Genomic DNA, 11396 nt, shown 5'->3' with positions numbered 1-11396 from the left:
CATTAAGTTCTAAACTGTGTGGCAAAGGTTATTAATCCTGGTGTTCAAAACAGGATAATGGAGTCTGGAGTCATCCAGGAAGGCTTCCTGGAGGAGCAGTGGTCTAACTGGTCCTTGAAGGATGGGCAAGATTTGGAGAAGGAAAGAGAAGGTGGAGGAGATGGTCCCAGGGAAGGCAAGGCAAGGTCAATGTGGAAAAGAGTATCACTCGACCAGGATCTGTGACAGGTTCATCCCTAGCTGCTTCCGCTGTTGCATTTCCCTTTGGTTTGTCTGTTAGAGAATATTTCACTATTCATTTCTCCACTGACATACCATAAAAACATTAATCAGCTGAATTATATTCTTATCAATACCTGTCAAGAGCACACAATTAACTACAGATTTGTAAACTCCTCAGGGGCAGGGGTCAGGCCTTTAGTTGTTTCTCAAACACACTTCAGCATTAAAAAGTTTGAACTGGTAAGTGAGAAGGAAAAGAAGAACTTGAGCCTGCTGCTGTCAAACAAGCCTGTCCTGATGAGCAACCTGACTCTTCTCTTGCCTGAGTCCAGAGTTGGGTTCGAGTTTGAAACACTACATGGCAAATCTCTAGCCAAAGCCCTCACCTGCCCCTCCTTTGATTAACAGTCTCTAACTCAGGAGGTGGAACTATGGCATCTTTGGTGTCAGAGGTTGGATTTGGGCAAGAAAAAGCCCACCCACACTCCTCAAGCAGAAGGAGACCAGGGTGAGGGGGATCGCTTTAGACCCTGAAGCCCTAGGCGTCCCAGTGGTTTTAGCACGATGAGCTCAATCGGCACCAGGTATGACCTGTCAGCCTCTACATTCTCTCCTGATGGAAGAGTTTTTCAAGTTGAGTATGCTATGAAGGCTGTGGAAAATAGTAGTACAGCTATTGGAATCAGATGTAAAGATGGCGTTGTCTTTGGGGTAGAAAAATTAGTCCTTTCTAAACTTTATGAAGAAGGTCCTAACAAACGACTTTTTTTTTTTTTTTTTTAAATATTTATTTATTTGGCTGTTCCGGGTCTTAGTTGCGGGATGTGGGATCTAGTTCCCTGACCAGGGATCGAACCCAGGCCCCCTGCATTGGGAGTGCAGAGTCTTAACCACTGGACCAGGAGGGAAGTCCCCAAACGACTTTTTAATGTGGATCGGCATGTCTGAATGGCCGTAGCAGGTTTGTTGGCAGATACTCGTCCTTTAGCAGACATTGCAAGAGAAGAGGCTTCCAACTTTAGATCTACCTTTAGATATAACCTTCCACTAAAACATCTTGCAGACAGAGTGGCCGTGTATGTACATGCCTATACACTCTACGGTGCTGTCAGACCTCTTGGATGCAGTTTCTGGTTAGGGTCTTACAGTGTGAATGATGGTGCAGAACTCTACATGATTGACCCATCGGGTGTTTCATATGGTTCTTGGGGCTGTGCCATTGGCAAAGCCAGGCAAGCTGCGAAGACAGAAATTGAAAAGCTTCAGATGAAAGAAACGACCTGCTGTGATGTTGTTAAAGAAGTTGCAAGAATAATTTACATAGTACACGACGAAGTTAAGGATAAAGCTTTTGAACTAGAGCTCAGCTGGGTTGGTGAGATAACTAACGGAAGACATGAAATTGTTCCAAAAGATATAAGGAAAGAGGCAGAGAAGTATGCCAAGGAATCTTTGAAGGAAGAAGACAAATCAGATGATGATAACATGTAACATTTACTTCATTTACTTCTATTTAACTATTTAGCCCTTTGGATTATTACATACCCACTGACCAACTTGCATTAAATCTTTGTCTTGTAAAAAACAAAAACAGGGTACAAGGCCTTGGAGGAGAGGAAAAACAAATGTGTAAAATACGTCCTGGGGTTTATAATCTAATCAGGAAGATAAAATCAACCAAGTACACAACTAAATAGGAAACCAGGCCAAGAAGTCTTGGGACGATGTCTTGGAGTGGGTAAGGCTTCTCCTATGAGAGTGAGAAGCTGCAAGCTATTCTAAGCGAAGAGAATTGTGAGTAACAGTGGGAAAGCCCAGCGTCTGCTCTGGGCAAGGCAGAAGTTGGGGGCGACGTAAAGTTGGAGAAGCCAGCTGAAGGCAGATTATGAAATGCTTTCAGTGCTAGGGAGTAGTGCCTTGGAAAGAAACAGGATGTGTATTAGTCAGAGTTGTCCAGAGAAAATGGAACCAATAGGATACACAGGGATAAATATAGGAGGAGGTTTATGATAGGAATTGGCTCACATGATTATGGAGGTTGAGAAGTCCCATGATTTGCTCCGTACAAGCTGGAGAACCAGGAAAGCTGGTAGTGTAATTCGGTCGGAGTCCAAAGGCCTGAGAACCAGAAGCACAGATGTCTGAGGTCAGGAGAAGACGGATGTCTCAACACAAGCAGAGAGAGCAAATTCATCCTTCCTCTGCCTTTTTATTCCACTCAGGCCTTCAGTGGATTGAATGACGCCCACCAGCACCATTGGTGGAGGTTATCTCTATTCAGCCTACCAATTCAAATGCTAATCTCTTCCAGAGATACCCTCACAGAAACACCAAGAAATGATATTTTACCAGCTATCTGGTCATCCCTTAGCCCAGTCAAGTTGACGCATAAAATTAACCAACACAGAGCCCAGGTTTAGCCAAGGTTCATCCAGGCAGCTTGTGCTGGGTAGAGTCCGACAATTCCTGAAGCAGTCCAGAGGGGAAAGGACAGTCACAGCTAGGGCAGAAGTGGTGGAGAGAGAGCAGAAGACAAAGATGGGAGAGGTGGGTAACCCGCCCCTATTACCCTCTGTCTTGCTCACCAAGTTCCAGCCAAAATGGTCTCCTTGTTGGACTTCAAACATGCCAGGCATGCCTCCACACAGTGTCTTTGCCTTTGCAACAGTCTTCCCCGGAAGTCTGTAAGTCTCATTCCTTCACTTCTACTCAAGTCCCCTTGACCACCAAATATAAAATAGTTCCCTTCCCCCATCACGGCACTCCCTAGTTCTGTTACCTTGCTTTATTTTTCTCCATGGCATTTATCACCATCAGACCTAATATATACTTGTTTATTTTCTGCCCATTCCCAATAGTGTGCAAGCTCCATGAGGGCACAGATTTTTTTTAGTTCACCGTCGTAGCCTCAGTGCCTAGAATAGGGCACACAGTAGGAATGCTCAATCAATAACTGCATTGGTTTTAGATGGGTAGGTTAATGTGACATCAACAGTTTGAGACTGTGACATGGAAGACAGTAGTACCTTTAACAGAGATAGGAAAGTTGGGATAGAAAAATGTTTGTTCAACATGGAACATGTTGAATTTGAGATATATGAGATTAATTGAAAATTCAGGACTAGTCCAGAGCAAACCTGCAGGGAAGTGGAAGGCAGAATCCAAACCTCCAAAGAGTAAAACAGAAGCTGAGAGGAAAACGGTTGAAAGGAGGAGCAGGACGGAGAGTCAGGTACAAAGGGCACAACCGTAGATGGTCAAGGCCATAAATGGGAAAGTAAATCACTAGGTCAGAAACCATGAAGAAACATTCAGGTTGAATATGAAATATGTCAGGAAAAGGTGACTGGGGTCAAGGCCATGAGAAAGAACCATTAGGTCTTTTACAGGCTGCATTTATCCGTGCTGGCTTTAGGGAGCCAGGTAGGACTCATGGCTTAGCACTCAAGAGCTGCCCTCCACAAGTTAGACCAGGGTGAGAAACCCAGAGTTGGAGGCATCTATTGAGCTCATCAGGAGCTGTGATACAAAGATCTGGTCTCTGCCCCATCTGAACAGGAGTGATAACAGAAGCTTTGGGAACTCATGAGTCACTAAGGAAGAAAATGCAGAGCTCGAGTTGCAACTAGTGGCCCCAGGGTTAAACTGACCCCCAGGAATGTTTTTCTTGTGTGTGTGTGTGTGTGTGTGTGTTTTGCGGTACGCGGGCCTCTCACTGTTGTAGCTTCTCCCGTTGCGGAGCACAGGCTCCGGACACGCAGGTTCAGCGGCCATGGCTCACGGGCCTAGCTGCTCCGCGGCACGCGGGACCCTCCCGGACCAGGGCACGAACCTGCGTCCTCTGCGTCCCCTGCATCGGCAGGCGGACTCTCAACCACTGCGCCACCAGGGAAGCTCACAAGGTGTTTGGGCTACACAAGGTTTTATTTTTCAAATTAACATCTACTTTTTTATTTAAATTTACTTAATTTATTTATTTGGTTGTGCTGGGTCTTAGTTGCAGCCGGCAGGCTCCTTAGTTTTGTCTTGAGGGCTCCTCAGTTGTGGCTCACGGGCTCCTTAGTTGTGGCATTGGGACTCTTTTTTTTTGGGGGCCTTTTTGGAATTTGTCTGATTTTTTCAGAATGGGGTATGGGTTTCTGGAAGGAAGACCATGCCTTTTCATTACAGCATATCACGTGTACATAGGATCAAAATGACTTAACATTGTAGATGTTGACCTTAATCTCCTCACTGGAGCAGTATTTGTCAGGTTTCCACACTTAACGTTTTTTTTTTTTTTTTTTTTTTTTTGGCTGTGTTGGGTCTTCATTGCTGCGCACAGGCTTTCTCTAGTTGCGGTGAGCGGGGGCTACACTTCATAGCCGTGTGAGGACTTCTCATTGTGATGGCTTCTCTTGTTGCAGAGCATGGCCTCTAGGCCCATGGGCTTCAGTAGTTGTGGCTCACGGGCTCTAGAGCACAGGCTCAGCAGCTGTGGCACACGGGCTTAGTTGCTCCACAGCATGTGGGACTTCCCAGACGAGGGCTCAAACCCGTGTCCCCTGCATTGGCAGGAGGGTTTTTTTTTTTTTTTTTTTTTTTTTGGCAGGAGGATTTTTAAGCACTATGCCACCAGCGAAGCTCCCTAACGTCTACTTTTAAATGTTAAGAATTTTCAGCAAAAAACCGTTATTTCTGGTTTATCTTGCAGAAACTGGAAGATCTGGTGACACTGGGCTAACATTTCAGTTGATAATAAGAGTCTGAGCTGAGTTGTGACTGCTGCCTTTAAAGGAAGTGTATAGGGTAGGCTAGGCTATGAAATAGAAGGAGCTTCGAATGAAGATTTGTTTCTTGTTCACTCAAAGTCCAGGGTCAGTCGGGCAACTCTCCAGAGCAGCTTTCCTCCTGGCAATGACTCAGGGATCCAGGCTGCTTACACCTTATGGCTCTAGTTTAACTTACGGTCTCCATGATCAGCAGGGAGCAGCAGCTGTTCAGATCAAGCTGCTCCATAGCTTTTAACATGCTTCCTACTTGATGGGACACAGCTCCTTCCACTGACTGTCTATCTGCCAGAACTAGTCACATTTCCCCCAGTAGGGAGCTGAGAAATGGGGAGCTTATGGATTTGAGGTGAGCAGTAAATGTCTCTGCCACAGGGAGCATGTGCTCTGTATGCAGTTTGCCACAATGCCTACCTACCAGGCTGCTTAAATGTTCCCATTAGCTGCCTGACTCCTGGAGGCATCTGCATCCATAGACTTTGGGGCAAAAAGAGAGGATTCCTCTCCTCCCCAAGGTAGCTGGTTATCGAGAGAACCCACACCCGCACCTAGCCATCCCTTTCCCACTTTCCTGGGCACACCACTGAGGGATGCCTGCTTTTTCTCCAGAGACGAAGATTCAAAATGTTCTTGTGCTCCAGCCATTGCATATTTCAAATTCCTCATAGTCAAGAATACTCTTCTATATTCTATCCACTTTACTTCCCCTTGCATTGCGTTTTTCTGTTTACCCTTGTTCTGCAGAGCTGAGTAGGAACAGAGCTGCAACAAGAACCTGCACTGCTAGGCTCTAGAAATTACGAATCCCCATGTGAAACGTTATTCAGGAAGATAATTTATGTGCTGTCCCTTTAAAGTGCTTGCTTTATATATCTTATTTTTCCCCTCTGGTTTTTTAGAATTATTATCATTTGTTCCTCCTTTTCTGCCTTCTTTTGGATTAAATAACTTTTTAAATCCCACATTAATGAATTTATTGGATTTTTAGCTATACTTCTTTGCATTATTTTTTTTTCCAATAATATGGGTTTAATTGGGAAGTAAAATTAAATGTCCAGCAAGAGGAATTAATTGGAACAAACTGTTTTTCACAGCTAAGCATAAAATTAAAACATAGCGGGACTTCCCTGGTGGTCCAGTGGCTAAGACTCCGGGCTCCCAATGCAGGGGGCCCGGGTTCGATCCCTGGTCAGGGAACTAGATCTCACATGCTGCAACTAAAGATCTTGCATGCCCCAACTAAGACCCGGTGCAGCCAAATAAATAAATAAATAAATATATTAAAAAAAAAAATTAAAACATAACAAACCAGCCGAAGTGAAATAATTGGTTTATAATGAATTATCATTTTTAATCACTGAGAGCCCCCAAACCTACTCATTTTCCTTTTACAGTAAAATTTATTTTTAGATTAATTCTAGTTTTCCTTATTACAAATGCAATACTTACATTTATGATACAATTAAGTGAAAAAAAGTCATAGGAAAATCACATGCCTCCAGATATTTTCATGTATCCAGATACCACCACTAATAAAACCTTGATGTTTATATTTCAAAATCCTAGTCTATGTTTAGGTTGTTTAAGTAAGTTTTATTGACCTTAGGCACACTATCATAGTTTACACAAGCATCCCATCAATTGTGAAACCCTAAAGGTTTCCAACTAACCCATTCTTTTCTTTCCTTTTTTTTTTTAATTGGAGTATAATTGCTTTACAATGGTGTGTTAGTTTCTGCTATATAACAAAGTGAACCAGCTATACATATACATATATCCCCATAGCTCCTCCCTCTTGCGTCTCCCTCCCACCCTCCCTATCCCACCCCTCTAGGTGGACACAAAGCACCAAGCTGATCTCCCTCTGCTATGCAGCTGCTTCCCACTAGCTATCCATTTTACATTTGGTAGTGTATTATTTCTCTGCGTTTTTTTTTTTTGGCTGCGTTGGGTCTTCGTTGCTGTGCGCGGGCTTTCTCTAGTTGCGGCGAGCAGGGGCTACTCTTCGTTGTGGTGCACGGGCTTCTCATTGCAGTGGCTCCTCTTGTTGCAGAGCACAGGCTCTAGGAGCTCAGGCTTCAGTAGTTGTGGCTCACAGGCTCTAGAGCGCAGGCTCAGTAGTTGTGGTGCATGGGCTTAGTTGCTCCGCAGCATGTGGGATCTTCCCGGACCAGGGTTCAAACCCGTGTTCCCTGCGTTGGCAGGTGGATTCCTAACCACTGTGCCACCAGGGAAGCCCTCTGCATTATTTTTAAAGTTCCTCTTCTAAGGCTTAGAATATCTATCCCTAACCTTTCATAGCCTACTTAGAGTTCATATTGAATCTCTTCAGACAGAAGGACCATCACCCTTTACGCTATAGTTGTAATATACACATTACACCTAAATGCATCATAAATCCCACAACACAATGTTCTAAAATTTGCTTTTAACAATCAGATGCATTTTTTAAAAATTAAAAGGGAAAAAAGTCTTCTATATTTATGCAGCAATTTACGATTTCTGAAACTCTCCATTCTTTCCTGAAGATCTGAATTTCCTCTGGTGTCATTTCCCCTCAGCTTTCTTCTGGCACTCTGAGAATCTTGTTTCTCTGCTTTCAGGACTCTACAGTTCATGGGAAGCCCATTGCCATTCAAATTATTGTTCCCCTGTATATGATGTCACTTTTTTTCTGAATGCTTTCAAGATTTTCTTGCTATCATTGGTTTTCAGCATTTTGACTATGATAAGCCAATGCAGTTTTCTTTATATTTACACTGTTCAGGGTTTGCTGAGCTTCCCGAATCTTAACCAAATGTGGTTAACCAAATCTACAGTTTGGGGGTATTATTTCTTCAAATATTTACTATCTTATCTCTTTCTCTCCTCTCCTTTTGAGACTTCAGTAACATGTTCTATCTTTTGATATGGTCCACAGGTCCCTGAGGCTCTGTTCACTTCTCTTTTTCCAACTTTTTTTTCCCTCTCTTCAGATTTGATCATTTCTGTTGATCTACCTTCAAGTATAGAGACTCTTTCCTATCATCTCTCTTCCGCTCTTAATCTCATCCATGAAATTTATTTCAGATATTGTATTTTTCAATTTGAAAATTTCCATTTGGTTCTTTTCATATTTTCTATTTCTCTGCTGATATTTCCTACCTTTTCATTCATTACAAGTATATTTTACTTTAACTCAACAAGCACAGTTATAATAGCTGCATTAAAGTCCTTGTCTGATCATTTCAACATATGGCTCATCTCAAGGTTGCCCTCTGTTGTCTTTTCCCTCCAGAATAGGTCACATGGGCTTCCCTGGTGGCGCAGTGTTTGAGAGTCCGCCTGCCGATGCAGGGGACACGGGTTCGTGCCCCGGTCCAGGAAGATCCCACAGGCTGTGGAGCAGCTGGGCCTGTGAGCTATGGCCGCTGAGCCTGCACGTCCGGAGCCTGTGCTCCGCAACGGGAGAGGCCACAACAGTGAGAGGCCCGCGTACCGCAAAAACAAAAACAAAAACAAAAACAGAAGGGCTCACGTTTTCCATGTTCTTCACATGTTGAATAATTTTAACTGTATCCTTTACATAGTGAATGTTACGTTTTGAAGACTCTAGATTCTGTTATATCCCTCTGTGGCAAGCAGAATAATGGCCCTCTCAAAGATGACAACATCCAAACTTCTGGAACCTGTGAATATGTTATATTACACAGCAAAAGGAAATTAAGGCTGCAGATGGAATTACAGTTGCAAACTGGATGACCTTAAAATAGGAAGATTATACTGGATTATCCAGGTGGGCCCAATGTATCACAGGGGTCCTTAATAGTGAAAGAGGGTAGCAGAAAGAAAAGCCAGAGTCAAAGTGATCAATACAAGAAGGATTCAACCCAATGTTTCTGGCTTTGAAAATGTAGGAAGGGGACCATGAGTCAAGGAACATGGGCATTTATACAGAAGGTGGAAAAGGCAAGGAAACAGAATCTCCCATAGAGCCTCCAGAAGAAACGCGGTCCTGTCAACACTTTTATTTTAGCTCAGTGAAACCCATTTCAGACTTCTGACCCAGAATCGTAAAAGAATAAATTTGTGTTTTTCTAAGCCCCTAAATTTGTGGAAATTTCCTACAGCAGGTACAAGGAACTAAGGCATCCTCCAAAAATGTTCATGTTTTCATTTTAGCAAGCAATTAAATTGGTTGGACCCAAACTACAAACTCTCTCTCTCACGTGAGGTAGACGGCAGCTCAGATCTCAGTTCAATTCTCTCTCTTTTTTTTTTTTTTTTTGCTTTCCTCAGCCGAACAGTTCATGAATTCATGCTTTAATGACCAGCCAGAGACTTGGGCAGAGTCAACACTAGAATTCAGGCTCTCTTCTTTACAGTATTCCCTCCTGACTTTCTGAGACAGAGACTAAGTAAATGGCATCACCCAAGTGTTCATGCCAAAAAGTTGGGAGAGTTCCCTCTCCTGTGCCCTTCACATCTAACCAATCATGAAGTCCACTTCCAAAATAGATCTGCATCTATCCCTTTCCATCTCTTCTTTCATGCCTAAAACACCAACTTCTCTCATCAGGATTACACCAGGGTTGACTTATCCAGTAGGCAGAGCAGGCACAATGCCTGGGCCCCACCATACTTTAAGGGGCCCACAAAAACATTTTAGTTTATTTTTAAATTATAAGAAAAAAATAGGAACTTCCCTGGTGGTCCAGTGGTTAAGACTACATGCTCCCAATGTAGGGGGCCAGGGTTCGATCCCTGGTCGGGGAACTAGATCCCGCATGCCGCAACTAAAAAAAATTTAAAAAAAAAAGATGCCGCACACAGCAATGAAGATTCCGCGTGTTGCAACTAAGACCCGGTGCAGCCAAAAAAATATAATAATAAAGGTTCGTAAATAAATACTTTTTAAAAAAAGAAAAAAAGAAATGTTTAGGTCAAAGAAAATGTATAATATTAATATATTGGTCTTTATACCAGGACAATCATAAAATATAATTTTTAATACTGTGTTTTGGAGAAAAGGGCCTATGAAGGCAAAAGTACCTAGAGTCCATGAAAAGTCATTATGAGGTCCTGGCAGCAAGAACCTTTTAACTGGTCTTTCTCTTCCATGAGTGCATGTGTATAATCCACTCTCCATTCACTAAACTGAGTAATCTTGTTGTCCTTGCTTAAAGTATGATTTCTATACAGTAAGGTGCACAACCCTTAAGTGTACAACCTGAGGTACATAAATATACACTTATGTAACCACCACCCACATCAAAATACTAAATAATCCTTTACCAAATTTTATTCAAGTCATGACATTCCCTTGCATAAAATCTTTCCATGCTTTCCCAATCCACTTGGAATAAAATCCAAACTCCTAAACCTGGTTCACAGAGCCTCACATGATCCAACCCCTACCTATTTCTCAAACCTCATCTTGTACGACTCTCCCACCTCCCTCACCAAACTCCAGCGACCAGCTTTTAAATTCCTCCACTTGCCAACATGTTCCTGCCCTGGAGCATTTGATCTGGTAGTGCACCCTCTACCTTCTGCTAAAGCTCTTCACGGGTCTGGCTCTTTGTAATTCAGATCTCAGTTTACATGTCACTTCCTCAGAGGACTTCCCTGACCATGCAATCTAAAGTTGCACAAAATCACTTTTATTAAGTCACCTTAATTACCTGCAGAGTGCTTATCATTTCTAATATTTTATTTATTCACTGCTTATTGTCTCACTGAACTGTAACATCCTTTGGAGCAGTTTTGTTCTCCGTTGTACCCAAAACGCCAACAATAGGGCCTGACACATGGTAAGCGCTCAATGAAAATTTTCATTGAATTAACTACTATCTATGATAAAAATATAGCATTAGCTAGAGGAAGCATGGATGGCACTCGGCTGTGAAATCCTAAGGGCCTGAGTTTGACTTAATTTAGTCAGTAAAATGAAGGCTTAAAAGAGGTAAAAGCCCGTGGCAAGTAAGTGTTCAATATTTGTTACTTATTCCTTCTAAACATGCCCAATTAAAACCATCCTTAAGCAGAATACTGGGTTTGTTTTGCTTTAACAAAAAGCGATTTACAAAGAAACTCAAAATCTTCCCTTTCAGGAAACCAATTGTGGCACGCCCATTCTAAGTTCCAGCCAGCTGCCATTCGGTGCCAGAGAGGTGGAACCTGCAAGCAGGGCCCCGCCCCTTCCGCACCGCCCGGAAGTCTGAGGATCAGGAGACCCCGCCCCGGGCTCAGACCCTGCCCCCCGTCCGCGCGTAGCCCTACGTAAAGCGGGGTTTCGCGACAGCCCGTGCCCCACCCCTTTGGCCACATGTCGCGCAGGTCTTCCCGTCGGACGCCGCGCCACCTCCTCGCGCTGCTTTACGAACCCAGAGCAGTGCCGCCCCGCCTCCTGTGTCCCTCCTCGCC

The 11396-nt window shown here is 43.4% G+C and overlaps 1 protein-coding gene across 1 annotated transcript; it reads left to right on the top strand.

Annotated features, from left to right (window-relative positions):
• The first annotated feature begins 786 nt into the window (after window positions 1-786).
• Window positions 787-1713, top strand: LOC112394329 (proteasome subunit alpha type-3-like). Its single transcript, XM_024737094.1, is given in 2 exon segments — window positions 787-977; window positions 1137-1713. Coding segments are annotated over 2 exon segments (768 nt in total).
• Window positions 1714-11396: the final 9683 nt, after the last annotated feature.

This window comes from Neophocaena asiaeorientalis, unplaced genomic scaffold (genome assembly GCF_003031525.2).
Source record: "Neophocaena asiaeorientalis asiaeorientalis breed wild unplaced genomic scaffold, Neophocaena_asiaeorientalis_V1.1 scaffold134, whole genome shotgun sequence".
Lineage (NCBI taxonomy): Eukaryota > Metazoa > Chordata > Mammalia > Artiodactyla > Phocoenidae > Neophocaena > Neophocaena asiaeorientalis.
Note: the sequence above shows the minus strand (reverse complement) of the source record. Positions and strands in the feature narration are given on the sequence as shown.